The 15,822-nt window shown below is 49.9% G+C and overlaps 1 protein-coding gene across 1 annotated transcript in view; it reads left to right on the top strand.

The window, feature by feature from the left end:
• LOC140428584 (deoxynucleoside triphosphate triphosphohydrolase SAMHD1-like) overlaps positions 1 to 15,822 on the top strand; it is a 119,404-nt gene that overhangs the window by 55,009 nt on the left and 48,573 nt on the right. The window contains exon 12 of the mRNA XM_072515222.1: positions 12,251 to 12,334. Coding sequence (XP_072371323.1) covers positions 12,251 to 12,334 — 84 coding nt within the window. The remainder of the gene's footprint in view (positions 1 to 12,250; positions 12,335 to 15,822) is intronic.

Genomic DNA, 15,822 nt, shown 5'->3' on the forward strand with positions numbered 1-15,822 from the left:
TGTCTTATCACATGGCTTCAGTGATGTCATTTGGTGGGTGGAGCTGGGCAGTGACTGTGTGAGCTATTTTTACTTTCACTTTTGGCTGCTGTGGACTACAGACAGAGAACAGAAGTTGTTTTGGTGGCTTTAGATATTGTTTGCTTTCCGGAAGGGTTTGAACCTGCTGGTGAGACGGGGTCAGAATCTCTGGGAAAGCCAGCTTTATTCAAGTGAGAATGCAGAGTGCTGGGCCACACCCTTGAAAAGGGTTTTTTGGTTTATGGGATTTTAACAGTTAAGGAGGAATCCATTAAGTGTTATACATAGATTACTGTAGCTGTGTGGGGTATCTTTTATGTTTGTAATAGATAAATATTCTTGATGTGTGTTTATATAAAGGTTAACTAAGTTCTTAGAATAGAGATTATTTTGATTCAAGTGTCCAGGAGGACTGTTGAATCCCACCTGAAGAGAAGGCTCTTGTGCTCATCCTAGTCAAATTCAACATAAAGGTTGTAGGTCAGGTGGACTTCATAATATACTTTGGAGTTTCTAAGCCCTGGCCCATAAGAAAATGCTCCTAAATTCTTCATCTAATCTATCTTTTTAAAAAAACGCATTTTATTATAAACTTGTAAAAAAGTAGGTTACAGCAAATAAACACCCCTGGAAACATACTTCCCAGCAACCAGCTATACAGTTTGTACAGATTTTTCTCCTTTTTCACCCCCCACTCTCCCCATCACCCCCCCCCCCCCTCCCTCCTGCCCCCCTGCAATGAACAGCTCCTCAAACATCCCCCAACTTTTCTCAAACTCCCCTGCTGAGCCCCTTAATTCATACTTTATCTTCTCTAACCGCAGGAAGTTATACAGGTCACCCAACCAAGCTGCTACCCCCGGTGGCGATGCCGACCGCCACTCCAGCAAAATTTGTCGCCGTGCAATCAGGGAGGCGAAGGCCAAGACATCGGCCTTCCTCCTCTCCATGAGCTCCAGCTTCTCTGAAACCCCAAATATCGCCACCAAAGGGTCCGGGTCTACCTCCTCCTCCACTATCCTGGCTAAGACCGCGAACACTCCCGCCCAGAATCTTCCAAATTTTTCGCAACCCCAAAACATGTGCGCATGATTCGCTGGCCCACGCCCACACCTCTCACACTCATCTGCTACCTCCTGAAAGAACCCACTCATTCTCGCCCGAGTCATATGCACCCTGTGCACCACCTTAAACTGTATCGGGCTCATCCTTGCACAAGAGGAGGTCCCGTTTACCCTTCACAGTGCCTCACTCCATACTCCCCAATTGACCCTCCATTCCCAACTCCGCTTCCCATTTCTCCTTGATCTTCACCACCTGCTCACCTCACTGCTCCCCCAGCCACTTATATATATCCCCAATTCTTCCCTCCCCTTCCACATCCGGAAGCATCAGTCGCTCCAGCAGGGTGTATCCCGGCAATCTAGGGAACCCCTTCCAGACCTTTCATGCAAAGTCCCTAACCTGTAGATACCTGAACTCACTACCCCTCGGCAGCTCTACCCTCTCCCTTAGCTCCTCCAGACTGGCGAACCCTTCCTCCAAATACAAATCCCTCACCTTGACCAGCCCCACTTCCCTCCACCTCCTGTATACACTATCCATCCCCCCTGGCTCAAACCCATGATTCTCGCACAGCGGCGTTAGCACCGACATCACTTCCACCCTAAAATGCCTCTTCAGCTGATTCCATATCTTCACCATGGACTGCACCACTGGGCTCCCTGAATACCTACTCGGAGCCATTGGCAATGCTGCCGTCACCATAGCCCTCAAACTAGACCCCTTACAAGATTCCTCCTCCATCCTAACCCACTCATCCCCTTCTCCTTCCCACCACCGCTGCACCTTGTCCAACTTCGCCGCTGATGCGACCATCAATTCACTCAAAGACACGAGGAGAGGTAAACCGTGGTTTTAATCAGCTTAGAACAGTGCCTGCCTGCGACTGGGAACTGCCTGCAGGTCAGCTGCTCTTTATACTTCCTCTTAAGGGGAGGAGCCATGGGCGGAGCCCGTACATGCCCCAACATATCCCCCTGTGGGTGAAGCCACCAAATGGCCCATCGGTGGAGCCCACAGGGTTAACAACATAACACAACAGCAGAGCATGATACAATGCACTGGTGAATTATTAGCACTAGATACAAATGCACTGGTGAATTATTAGCACTATACATTCACCACAGCCGCCCAATAATAATGAAGCAAGTTCGGCAACACCAACCCCCCATGCACCTTTGCCTCTGTAGCCTCCCCACCTTCGGCACCTTCCCCGCCCATACAAAGTCAGAGATGATTGTGTCCACTTTCCGAAAAAAGGCCTTTGGTATAAAGATCGGGAGAGCCTGAAAGATAAGCAAGAACCTCGGCAGAATATTCATTTTCACCACTTGGACCCTCCCCGCCAACGTTAAGTGCAGTGTATCCCGCCTCTTAAGACCCTCCCTGGCCTCCTTCACCAGCTTCGTTAAGTTCCACTTATGGAGCCCCGTCCATTCCCTCGCTGCCTGAATCCCCAAATACCTAAACCTATCCCTCGCTACCGTAAATGGCATCCCCCCTAAATTAGCCCGCTGTGCCAGCTCATTCACCGGGAATACCTCGCTTTTCCCGACATTCAGCTTGTATCCCGAGAACCTTCCAAACCTCTCCAACAGGCCCATAATCCTTCCCATACTCTCCAACGGATCCGAAACATACAGCAAGAGGTCATCGGCATAGAGCGACACCCGATGCTCCCTCTGTCCCCTCATTATCCCCTGCCACTCTGCCGACCCCTGAGTGCCATCACCAATGGCTCCAAGGCCAGCGCAAACAGCAGCTGCGACAGCAGGCACCCCTGCCTCGTACCCCTGTGTAAGTCAAAGAACAAAGAAATGTACAGCACAGGAACAGGCCCTTCGGCCCTCCAAGCCCGTGCAGACCATGCTGCCCGACTAAACTACAATCTTCTACACTTCCTGGGTCCGTATCCCTCGATTCCCATCCTATTCATGTATTTGTCAAGATGCCCCTTAAATGTCACTATCGTCCCTGCTTCCACCACCTCCTCCGGTAGCGAGTTCCAGGCACCCACTACCCTCTGCGTAAAAAACTTGCCTCGTACATCTACTCTAAACCTTGCCCCTCTCACCTTAAACCTATGCCCCCTAGTAATTGACCCCTCTACCCTGGGGAAAAGCCTCTGACTATCCACTCTGTCTTTGCCCCTCATAATTTTGTAGACCTCTATCAGGTCTCCCCTCAACCTCCTTCGTTCCAGTGAGAACAAACCGAGTTTATTCAACCGCTCCTCATAGCTAATGCCCTCCATACCAGGCAACATTCTGGTAAATCTCTTCTGCACCCTCTCTAAAGCCTCCACATCCTTCTGGTAGTGTGGCGACCAGAATTGAACACTATACTCCAAGTGTGGCCTAACTAAGGAAGCAGGGAGAAGTGGATACAGAACTGGCTAGGTCATAGAAGGCAGAGAGTAGCAATGGAAGGATGCTTTTCTAATTGGAGGGCTGTGACCAGTGGTGTTCCACAGGGATCAGTGGTGGGACCTTTGCTCTTTGTAGTATATATAAATGATTTGGAGGAAAATGTAACTGGTCTGATTAGTAAGTTTGCAGACGACACAAAGGTTGGTGGAATTGCGGATAGCGATGAGGACTGTCAGAGGACACAGCAGGATTTAGATTGTTTGGAGACTTGGGCGGAGAGATGGCAGATGGAGTTTAATCCGGACAAATGTGAGGCAATGCATTTTGGAAGGTCTAATGCAGGTAGGGAATGTACAGTGAATGGTAGAACCCTCAAGAGTATTGAAAATCAAAGAGATCTAGGAGTACAGGTCCACGGGTCATTGAAAGGGGCAACACAGGTGGAAAAGGTAGTCAAGAAGCCATACGGCATGCTTGCCTTCATTGGCCGGGGCATTGAGTATAAGAATTGGCAAGTCATGTTGCAGCTGTATAGAACCTTAGTTAGGCCACACTTGGAGTATAGTGTTCAATTCTGGTCGCCACACTACCAGAAGGATGTGGAGGCTTTAGAGAGGGTGCAGAAGAGATTTACCAGAATGTTGCCTGGTATGGAGGGCATTAGCTATGAGGAGCGGTTGAATAAACTCGGTTTGTTCTCACTGGAACGAAGGAGGTTGAGGGGAGACCTGATAGAGGTCTACAAAATTATGAGGGGCATAGACAGAGTGGATAGTCAGAGGCTTTTCCCCAGGGTAGAGGGGTCAATTACTAGGGGGCATAGGTTTAAGGTGAGAGGGACAAGGTTTAGAGTAGATGTACGAGGCAAGTTTTTTACGCAGAGGGTAGTGGGTGCCTGGAACTCGCTACCGGAGGAGGTGGTGGAAGCAGGGACGATAGTGACATTTAAGGGGCATCTTGACAAATACATGGATAGGATGGGAATAGAGGGATACGGACCCAGGAAGTGTAGAAGATTGTAGTTTACTCGGGCAGCATGGTCGGCACGGGCTTGGAGGGCCGAAGGGCCTGTTGCTGTGCTGTACATTTCTTTGTTCTTTGTTCTTTGTACTTTGTTCTTTGTACTCGCGAGCTGCCTGCCCTTCACAAAGCCTGTTTGATCTTCTGCAACCACCCCCGGGACACAATCCTCCATCCTCCCCGCCAACAACCTAGCCAATACTTTCACATCTGTGTTCAATAGTGATGTGGGCCTATTCGACCCACATTCCACCGGATCCTTCCCTTTTTTGGGGATTAGTGTGATTACTGCCTGCTTCATCGTCTCCGGCAACTCCCTCTTCTCCAGTGCTTCATTAAACGCCCCCAACAGATGTGGTGCCAGGTCCGCCACAAATCCCTTATAAAATTTTGCCGTGTACCCATCCGGCCCAGGGGTCTTCCCCGACTTCATACCCCGATACTATCCAGCACCTCCCCCAGCCCCAGGGGCTCCTCCAATGCCTGCCTCTTTGCTTCCTCCACCTGGGGAAATTCCAGCTCGTCCAGAAACCACCCCATGTCCCCCTCCTCTCCTCCTGGGTCTGCCTCATAAAATCCCTGGTAATACTCTCTAAATGCCTTCTTTATCTTCCCTGGCTCTGACACCACATCCCCAGCCCCAGTCCGGATCTTCAATATTTCCCTGGACGCAGCTTGCCTCCGCAGCTGGTGCGCCAGCATGCGGCTCGCCTTCTCCCCATACTCGTATTGCACCCCTCTTGCCCTACGCAATTGCCCTATCGCCCTCCCCGTTGTCAGCCTGTCAAATTGCCCCTGCAACTTTTTCCTCCTGGCTAATCCCTCCACGGTGGGCACCCTCGAATATTCCCTGTCCACCTCCACTATCTCGCTCACTAGACGGTCATGTTCCGCCCTCCTTTCCTTATTCGCACGAACCGTAAACAAAATAATTTCTCCCCGGACCACTGCCTTCAGTGGTTCCCAAAAAATGCCCGCCGACACCTCCCCATTCTGATTCAACTCCACATAATCCCTAATCGCCAACCGCACCTTATCATAAAAACCTCCATCCGCCAACAACCCCGAGTCAAACCTCCACCCCGGCCTCTGCTCTCGTCCCAATCTAAACCGAATATCCAGCCAGTGGGGTGTCTGGTCCGAGATAACTATCCCCGCATACTCTGCCCTCTCCACCCCAACCCAAATCTCCCGACTCACTACAAAGTAGTAAATCCTCGAATACACATTATAGACGTGTGAGAAGAAGGAATACTCCCTTCCCTCTGGGTTCTGAAAGCACCATAGATCCACCATACCCATCCTCTCCATATACCCCCCCAGCTCCCTTGCCATTCGTACCCTACCCATCGACCTGGGACTCGATCTATCCACCCTCGGCTCCAGGACACAGTTAAAATCTCCTCCCATGACCAACTGGTACGTGGCCAAATCTGGGATTGCTGCCAGCAACCCCCTCATAAAACCCACATCATCCCAATTTGGGGCATACACATTTACCAACACTACCGGTGCCCCTTCCAATACCCCACTCACAATCACATATCTCCCACCTGGATCCCTCACCTCCTTCGCACTCACGAATCCCATTTTTTTGCTCATTAAAATCGCCACACCCCTCGATTTCAAATCAAACCCCAAGTGAAAAACCTGCCTGACCCACCCCTTCCTTAACCTAACCTGGTCCTTCACATGGAGGTGCATCTCCTGCAGGAAGACAACCCCCGCTTTCAAGCTACTGAGGTGCGGGAACACCCGCGACCTTTTAACCGGCCCATTCAGTCCCCGGACTTTCCACGGTACCAACCTTACTGGAGGCTTGCGCCACCAATCCCCTCTACCGTCTGTCATCTTCCCTACTTAACTCCCGCCCCTTTAATTCCACTCTGTACCTAGCCCATCCCAAATGGCCCCTTTCTCCACCCTTGACCATATCATCTCTCACCCCCTGCCATGTCGCAGAAACCTCCCCCCCGCATTTCCCCTTCTTCCCCCCCCACTTCCCTTTTCCCCCCTCCCCTGGCCACCCCTCTTGGCTGCCCCAGGCCAAAGGTGTCTCCGAATGACCTCCCCCTCCCTCCCCACCCCCCCACTCCTCAACTCAGGGAAGAAGGCCTCTTGCTGGCCTTACTCTCTCCCAGCCAAAGAAGGACTTCTCCTGAACTCCAGGTAGCCTTCTCCAAAAGCAAACAAACAGATGTGAAACACAAACAGTCCCATAAAACAGGAGGGGGGATGGGAACATCGATCCCACATAAACGTTTCCACCCCTACAGCTCCTTATAATCTCATTTTACCCGATACAGGGTGGAAATTTGATGAAAAGGCATAGGTGAAAGTTGGAGGAGTAGTTTCCCCCGAGAGTGGTATGGCTGCTGGTTATCAAACCCGGCAGAAGACAATGAGAGACCAGGCTAAAGAGTTGGAACGGGCCTGTACTGCAGCAGCGGCCAGTGTAAGCAAGGCGGTGGGGGAGGGCTGCTGCAAGCCAGAGACCCCAGATGGAGCAGTTGATGATGGCTTTTATTAAGGAGGAATTACAGCAGAGAAAGGAAATGCAGGAGGATTGTTCGAAGGCCATCAAAGGAGCTGTGGCACCCCGGAAGGGTTCGTTGGAATGGATGGAGAGGTGTTTGGAGGTGCAGGGGTCGCAGGCTCGGGAGATCGAAGGAGTGATCTTGGATCACAGCGATCGTGTGGTGTCTCTGGAGGCAGAGGTGGGGCTCCTAGGAGACCTCTGCAAAATGTTGAGGGCAAAGGTGGAGGAGCAGGTGAATACCTCTCGAAGGCAGAACCTGCGAATAGTGGGCCTGCCTGAAGGAGTGGAAGGTGTGAGTGCCACGAGGTATGTCTCGAAGATACTGGAGGGGCTGGTGGTGGAAAGGGTGCTAGATAAGGCCCCTGAAGTGGACCGAGCGCATAGGTGCCTGAGGCAGAAGCCTAGAGCTGGGGAGCCGACGCGGGAGCTGATCGTGAGCCTCCATAAATTTATGGAAAAAGAGAAGATTTTGCATTGGGCCAGGGAGAAGTGTAGCTGCGACTGGGGGGGGAATAAGGTCTGAATTTATCAGGACATCGGAGCCGAGTTGGCAAAATGGCAGGCAGGTTTCTACAGGCCAAGGCGGTGCTGTACCGGTGGCAGATCAGGATTGGGGTGCACTACCCGGCAAAAGTATGGGTGACGTTCGGAGGCCGGGAGTATTATTTTGTGACCCCAGAAGCGGCCGAACACTTCAATAAGGAGCATAAACTGGGGGAATACTAAGCGGACAATGCTTGGGAACCGGGGTGCTAGCACTTTGTAATGGTTGGGAGCATGTTTGAAGTGGGGGTATGGATTGGGGGATTTTTGCTATTTGTGAGGGGGAGGGGTTGTTGTTCATTGTTTGACTGCAAGTCGTAGTAGGGGTGAAACGTTTATGTGGGGATGGATGTTCCCATCCCCCTCTCTTGTTTTATGGGACTGTTTGTGTTTAACATTTGTTTGTTTGCTTTTGTAGAAGGCAGCCTGAAGTTCAGGAGAAGTCTTTGTTTGGGTGGGGGAGGGTAAGGCCAGCAGGGAGCCTTCCTCCTTGAGCTGAGGGGTGGTGGGGGGGGGGCGGTCATTGGGAGGTGCCTTTGGGCAGGGCTGCCGCGCTAGCAGGTGATGCTGGTGAACGGAAGTGAGGTGGTGGGGGAGAAGGCCGTGAGGGGTGGCCAGGGGCGGGGAGGAAGGGGGGGGGAGAGGTTGTTGGGGCATGGCAGGGGGTGAGAGATTACATGGTCAGGGGTGGAGAAGGGGGCCATCTGGGATGGGCTAGGTGTAAGGTGGAATTAAGGGGGCGGGAGTTAACTGGGGAAGATGACGCACGGTAGAGGGGATTGGAGGCATAAGCCCCCGGTGAGGCTGGTAACATGGAACATCCGGGAACTGAATGTGCCGGTTAAAAGGTCGCGGGTGTTCGCGCATCTCAGGAGCTTGAAAGTGGGGGTGGCCTTTCTGCAGGAGACGCACTTCTGTGTGAAGGACCAGGTTAGGTTAAGGAAGGGGTGGGTCGGGCAGGTTTTTCACTCGGGGTTTGATTCTCAATTGAGGGGAGTGGTGCTTTTGATGAGCAAAAACATGGGATTCGTGAGTGCGAAGGAGGTGAGGGATCCAGGTGGGAGATATGTGATTGTGAGTTGGGTATTGGAAGGGGCACCGGTAGTGTTGCTAAATGTGTATGGCCCAAATTGGGATGATGTGGGTTTTATGAGGGGGTTGCTGGCAGCAATCCCGGATTTGGCCACGTACCAGTTGGTCATGGGAGGAAATTTTAACTGTCCTGGAACCAAGGGTGGATAGATCGAGTCCCAGGTCGATGGGTAAGAACGAATGGCAAGGGAGCTGGGGGGGGGGGTGTATGGAGAGGATGGGTATGGTGGATCCATGGCGTTTACTTTCAGAACCCAGAGGGGAGGGAGTATTCCTTCTTTTCACACGTCTATAAGGTGTATTCGAGAATTGACTCCTTTGTAGTGAGTCGGGAGATTTTAGTTGGGGGGAGAGGGCTGAGTATGCGGGGATAGTTATCTCGGACCATGTGCCCCAGTGGCTGGAGATTCGGTTTAGATTGGGATGAGAGCAGAGGCCGGGGTGAAGGTTTGACTCGGGATTGATGGAGGTTTTTGTGGTACGGTGCGGCAACGATTAAGGAGTTTGTGGAGTTGAATCAGAGTGTGGAGGTGTCGGCCGCCATTTTCTGGGAAGCACTGAAGGCAATGGAACGGGGTGAAATTATTTTGTTTACGGTTCGTGCGAATAAGGAAAGGAGGGCGGAACATGACCGTCTCGTGAGCGAGATAGTGGAGCTGGACAGGGAATATTCGAGGGTGTCCACTGCGGAGGGATTGGCGAGGAGGAAAAAGTTGCAGAGGCAGTTTGACAGGAAGACAACGTAAGGCTGTAGGGCAACTGCGTAGGGCAAGACGGGTGCAATATGAGTATGGGAGAAGGCGAGCCGCATGCTGGTGCACCAGCTGCAGAGGCAGGCCACGTCCAGGGAATTATTGAAGATACGGCTGGGGCTGGGGATCTGGTGTCAGAGCCAGGGAAGATAAATGATGCATTTAGGGCGTACTACCAGGGAGGTGCTGGATAGTATCAGGGAGATGAAGTTGGGGAAGGCCCCTGGGCCAGATGGGTACCCGGCGGAATTTCATCAGGAATTTGTGACGGATTTGGCACCACATCTGTTGGGGGCGTTTAATGAAGCACTGGAGAAAGGGGAGTTGCTGGACTTGCTTTATTATTATTGGGTGGCGAATGTGGACAAGGTGCGGTGGTGGTGGGAAGGAGAAGGGATAGAGTGGGTTAGGATGGAGGAGGAATCTTGTAAGGGGTCTAGTTTGAGGGCTATGGTGACGGCAGCATTGCCAATGGCTCCGAGTAGGTATTCAGGGAGCCCAGTGGTGCAGTCCACGGTGAAGATATGGAATCAGTTAAGGAGGCATTTTAGGGTGGAAGGGATGTCGGTGCTAACACCGCTGTGTGAGAATCATGGGTTTGAGCCGGGGGGGGGGGGGGAGATGGATAGTGTATATAGGAGGTGGCGAGAAGTGGGGTTGGTCAAGGTGAGGGATCTGTATTTGGAGAAAGGGTTCGCCAGTCTGGAGGAGCTAAGCGAGAGGGTAGAGCGGCCAAGGGGGAGTGAGTATCTGCAGGTTAAGGGTTTTGCGCGAAAGGTCTGGAGGGGGCTCCCTACATTGCTGAGATACACCCTGCTGGAGCGACTGCTGCTTCCAGATGTGGAAGGGGAGGGAAGAATTGAGGATATATATACAAGTGGCTGGGGGAGCAGGGAAGCGAGCGGGTGGTGAAATTCAAGGAGAAATGGGAAGGGGAGTTGGGAGGGGAGGGTTGGCTGGGTGACCTGTATGACTTCCTGCGGTTGGAAAAGATAAAGTATTGTCATGAGAATGTTGCTTTAAGAAATGGTTAGCTGCTCATGTCACTGCAGTGATGTCAGAGTGTGGGTGGAGCTGAACTCTGGTTCTGCTTTTTAGTTTCACTTTGAGAAAAAGCTTGGGTGTGTCTGGGTTTTCCAATGAGCTGCAGCTGAAGTTAAACCAAGAGCTGTCCTGTTGATCTCTGCCATCCAAAGACTATCTCTGGATCATTTGGTGAATTCAGAATTATAAATGCTCTCAATAGTGAATGTGAACCTAATGTGCTCCTGTTTAAAGGTTTGTTAAGTCTTTTGGATGTTAAAAGGACAGTTTAAAGGATTACTTAGTGTTGTAGTCTTTGGGGGTTATCTTTGAATTAATGGTTGCTAAGATACGCACTGTATGTTTTAAAAAGGTTAATTTGAGTTCATAGAATAAACATTGTTTTGTTTTAAAAAATACTTGTCCATTTCTGCTGTACCACACCTGTAGAGTGGGCCGTGTGCTCCCCATACCACAATCTAGTAAACGTTGTGGGTCAGGCGAACTCCATGATACACTTTGGGGGTCTCTAAACCCTGGTCCATAACAGTATGCATTAAAGGGCTCTGCAGGGGGGTTTGCGAAAAGGTGGGGGATGTTTGTGACCATGTTTGATGAGCTGTTCGTCGCGGGGGTGGGGGGGGGGGGGGGGTGGAGAAGAAGGGTGAAAAAGGGGAAAAACATCTGTACAGACTGTATAGTTGATTGCTGGGAAGGATGTTTCTCGGGGTGTTTATTTGCTGTAACCTGTTTTGATACATGTTTGTAATAAAATACAATAAAAAAAAGAAGATGGCACCCAGAAGAGCAGCACCACGCTTTGCGAACACGAAAGTGGAGGCATTATTGGATGCCATGGAGGAGAGATGGAACACCCTTTTCCCGGGGTGGGAAGGAGGTTGCCACCCGCAGATGTCAACAGGGTCTGGACGCAGCTGGCAGAGGCCGTGAGCCCCACAGCCAGGACCGGCCAGCTGTGCAGGAAGAAGCTGCACAATCTCCCCTGGGTGGTCAGGGTGAGTCACCAGCTCCCGTGCCCCTGGTACCACCCTCCGCCCTGTCCCACATTCCCCACACCAAGAACCCCCCCATGAATATTAATTATCATTAACTTCCAATTTGTCTGCAGTTTTGCAACCAGATTCCTCTTCTATGTTGAGTCTACAGCCCCAGTCTTCTGTGTTTGGTCTTCATCACAGTCCTCTCCTAAACAGTAAATTCTTCTTCCCGTTATCAATTATTCCACCAAATCCCGACCCCCCTGTTCTCACTGATCTAAATTCACTCCTAATCCAGCAGTTCCCGAAATGTAAAATTCTCATCCTGGTATTTAAATTGCTTTAACCCTCCCTCTCTCTGTTCTCTCCTCCAGCGCTACAACAATCCAAGATCTCTGGATATCTCCAATTCAAGCCTCTTGTGCACCCACAGGTATCTTCACCACTGCCTTCAGTTTCCTGGGTGATAAGGTCTAGGATTTCCTCCCATCCCTGTCCATCTCTCGCTTCATTTACCACGTTTCTTCAAACCTACCTTTTTGACTTAGCTTTTAGTCACCTGTCCTAATATCTCCTTCATGGTTTGGTGTCAAAGAGTATTTGGTAACACTCCTGCGACATTATACTATGATAAATGCAACTTATTTGGTTCAGGTACTCTGTGGATGAACTTTGAGCTATTGCTAAAACCCTGGATAAACGTTATAATATTAATTTTATATTGTTTATTCTCTTTTGCTATCAACACACCGTGACAAATGTTTTGTTGTAAAGTTACTTTACTTTTGAATGAAACCAATTTTAGGACAAACTGTTGCAATCTTTTTTCAGAAAGAATTCGACAAACTGCCTGGTGAGGTGGCTTTTGCAAGAATTGGAGATGTCAATTTTGCTCCAAAAGATTTCATAGTAAATGCAAGTATTGGATCGTTATGGATTAATTCAAATCTTCCTCTTCCTGCCCCCACTTCCCCCAAGAAAATTGGCAGTGTACATGCACACGGTTGCAAAGTGACCATGGCTGGGATCTGAACATGAAAAAAAAATTTAAGTACTCAAATCATTTTTTTTCCAATTAAGGGGCAATTTAGCATGGCCAATCCACCTACCCTGCGCATCTTTGGATTGTGGGGGTGACACTCACACGGACTGAGAATGTCGGAGAATGTGCAAGCTCCACATGGACAGTGGGGATCTGAACATTTAAGGGTATTTGACATTTTGGAATGGCAGAAGGAAAGGAAAAAGAGGTTGAGCAGCTCTGTTAAAAAAGGGTAACATCAATACAGCAGTGAGAAATGATCTTGATTTGGAAGGTCAAGATGGCGAATCAGTTTGGGTGGAGGTAAGAAATAGCAAAGGAAAGAAGTCACAGGCTCCATTATTTATAGGCTCCTGACCAACAACTCCACTGCAGCACAGAGAATAAATAAAGAAACAATGGGAACTTGTAAGAAAGGTACTGCAATAATAACGGGTGATTCTAATCTTCATATAGGTTGAATAAAATTGGCAAAGGTAGAATGCTTGCCTTCATCGGTCGGGTCATTGAGTATAAAAATTGGCAAGCCATGCTGCAGCTGGACAGAACCTTAGTTAGGCCACATTTGGAATATTGCATACAATTCTGGTCGGCGCACTACCAGGAGGATATGGGCTTTGGACAGCCTACAGAAGATGTTGCCTGGTCTGGAGGGCTTTAGCTCTGAGGAGAGGTTGGATAAACTCAGATTGTTTTCACTGGAACGACGGAGGTTGAGGGGGCGACCTGATAGAGGTTTACAAAATTATGAGTGGCATGGGCAGAGTGGATAGTCAGATGCGTTTTACCAGGGTGGAAAAGTCAATTACTAGGGGACACAGGTTTAAGGTGCAAGGGGCAAGTTTAGAGGAGATGTTTTTACAGAGGGTGGTGAGTGCCTGGAACGCGCTGCCAGGGGAGGTGGTGGAAGCAGGTACAATAGCGGCATCTAAGAGGCAACTTGACGAATACACGAACAGGATAGGAATAGAGGGATACAGGACCCGTAAGTGCAGAAGGTTTTAGCTTAGACTGGCATCATGAATGGCGCAAGCTTGGAGGGCCGAAGGGTCTGCTCCTGTGGAGATCAGTACAGATTCTCTACCAGCGGCAGCAATTAGTCTCCAGAACAGTGAATCCAGGCCCTGGTTAAAAGGTAAGATTGTAGATAAGCCATGGCAGGCATTTAAGGAGATATTTCAATAACTCTAAATGAAGCCTTTTGGAAATCCGGGTATATTGCAACTACTGGTTCCCCTTTTCCCACCTTTCTGGTTACAACCTCAAAAAATACTAATACATTTGTCAAACAGGATTTCCCTTTAATAAAACCTCATTGACTTGTTTGAATGAGACTATGCTTTTCGGAGTGCATTGCTTAGACGTTCTTAAAAATAGATTCCAACATTTTGCAAAGAACTGATGTTAGGCTAACTGGCCCAAAGCTCACTGTTTTCTCTCTCTATCTCCTTTCTTGGAAAGTGGTGTAACATTTACCAACTTCCAATGGGGCCGTTCTGAATCTAACACATAACCAGCACATCCAGTCCTTCTGCAGCTGTCTATTTAGGACCTAAGGGTCTAAGGGGACCTAAGGGACCTAAGGGCCATCAGGTCTGGGGGATCTGTCAGGTTTTAGCCTCTTAAGTTTTGCCAATACATTTTCTTTGCTGATATTTATTTTGTTAATTTTCCCTCTGTTTAATTCTGGTATGAAATGTGTGTCGTCCACAGAAGACTGACACAAAATATTTGTTCAATGCCACTGCCATTTCTTCATTCCCCACGATAATTTCTCCTGTCTCTACTTTCTAAGAGCTAATGTTTACTTCAGGTACTCTCTTCCTCTTTATATACTTAGAAATGCTCTTACATTCTGTTTATATTCCTACTTAGTTTACTCTCATGTTCTATTTTTTTCCCCTTTTTAACAACTTTTTGATGGCTCTCTGTGACTTCTAAAACATTCCCAATCCTCAGACTCGCAACTGTATTTTGCAACATTTTAAAGGCAGTCTTACACACTACATACCAGAATTGTTTTTGTTTTTAAATGTTACATGACGATATCCAGTAAAAATTTAGAGCAGGTATTTATGTTCCTTGATCCTCACTAGCATTTTGTGTCTTTTCAAATCTTCCTTCAGGTAGATGTGAGGGGGCATGGCCCATCAGTTTGGGTGAGAGAGTAATAGAGGTATTATGGCACAGAAGGAGGCCATTTGATTTGTCAAGTCATGCCTACGGTCTGTAGACAAATCCATTTCCTGTAACCCTGAAAGCTTATATTGCCCAAGGGGCCATCCAATTTCGATTTGAAATCATTCATCATGTCCATATCCACCCATGTAGAATGTGACTGAAATTTTCAAACCCTTCCTGCCAGTGGGATCATCCGGTCCTGTCAGTGGCAAACCCCCCCCCCCCCCCCCCCCACTACCAATGACCCCAGCAGCAGAGGGTATGAGGTATATAAAACCCAATGGGCGGGATTCTCCATTGCCTGACGCCGATATCGTAATCGGCGATCGGGCAGAGAATCGACTCTGATGCCCAAATCGGGGCCGCCGCCGTTTTAACGTGGTCAGCCATGCTCCGCACCCCCCTACGAAATGGCAGAATCGAGTCATAGGCAGGCCCGACCGCAATGCTCCGCCCCCGATGGGCTGAGTTCCCGACCGCGCGGGACACGTGTGATCTCAGCGGTCGGGAACCTGGCATGGCGGCTGCAGACTGTGTCCAGCGCCGCCACACCCGGCCAGGATCCATGCCGCTGGCCAGGGGATTTCCGTGAGGTCGAGGGGGACTGGTGGGGGGTGGCCAAGGGGATGGCCTGTTGGGTCGCGGATCAGGTCCGCACATGGTCGGCACCATGTTGTACTGCGTGACCACTGCAGGTCGTTGCCGTGAGCATGGGTGGCCAGGGACCATGCCATTTTCCGGTCATTTTCGGCGCGGGAGCCGAGAGTTTCACCGGGCGCCGCTGCTAGCCCCTCACCGGTCCCAGAATCGGTGAGGGGTTGACGCTGATTTTTTGGTCGTAGATCTCCCGCGGATTCTCTGTTCGAGTCGACACTTAACCGCTGAAACGGAGAATCCAGCCCCATGTACATCAGCGGGACTGGAACATCCCACTGCTAGCTAATGACAGGCCGCCTCTCCCACTGGAAAATGCGCCTCGGGGGTGGGTGGGGGGGAGGGAAATCAGTTCCAGGTCATTACCACTCATGGCGTAAAAGACTTTGTCCTCACACCCTGCGTCAATCGCCGAAAACATTAAATCTGGGTTGCCTAGTTCATTGTACCATCAGCTAATGGGAACAGCTGGCCTTTGTCTACCATATCCAAACCTGCCATAATCGTGTGCACCTCTGTCAAATCT

This window comes from Scyliorhinus torazame, chromosome 8 (genome assembly GCF_047496885.1).
Source record: "Scyliorhinus torazame isolate Kashiwa2021f chromosome 8, sScyTor2.1, whole genome shotgun sequence".
In the NCBI taxonomy this organism is placed as follows: Eukaryota; Metazoa; Chordata; class Chondrichthyes; order Carcharhiniformes; family Scyliorhinidae; genus Scyliorhinus; species Scyliorhinus torazame.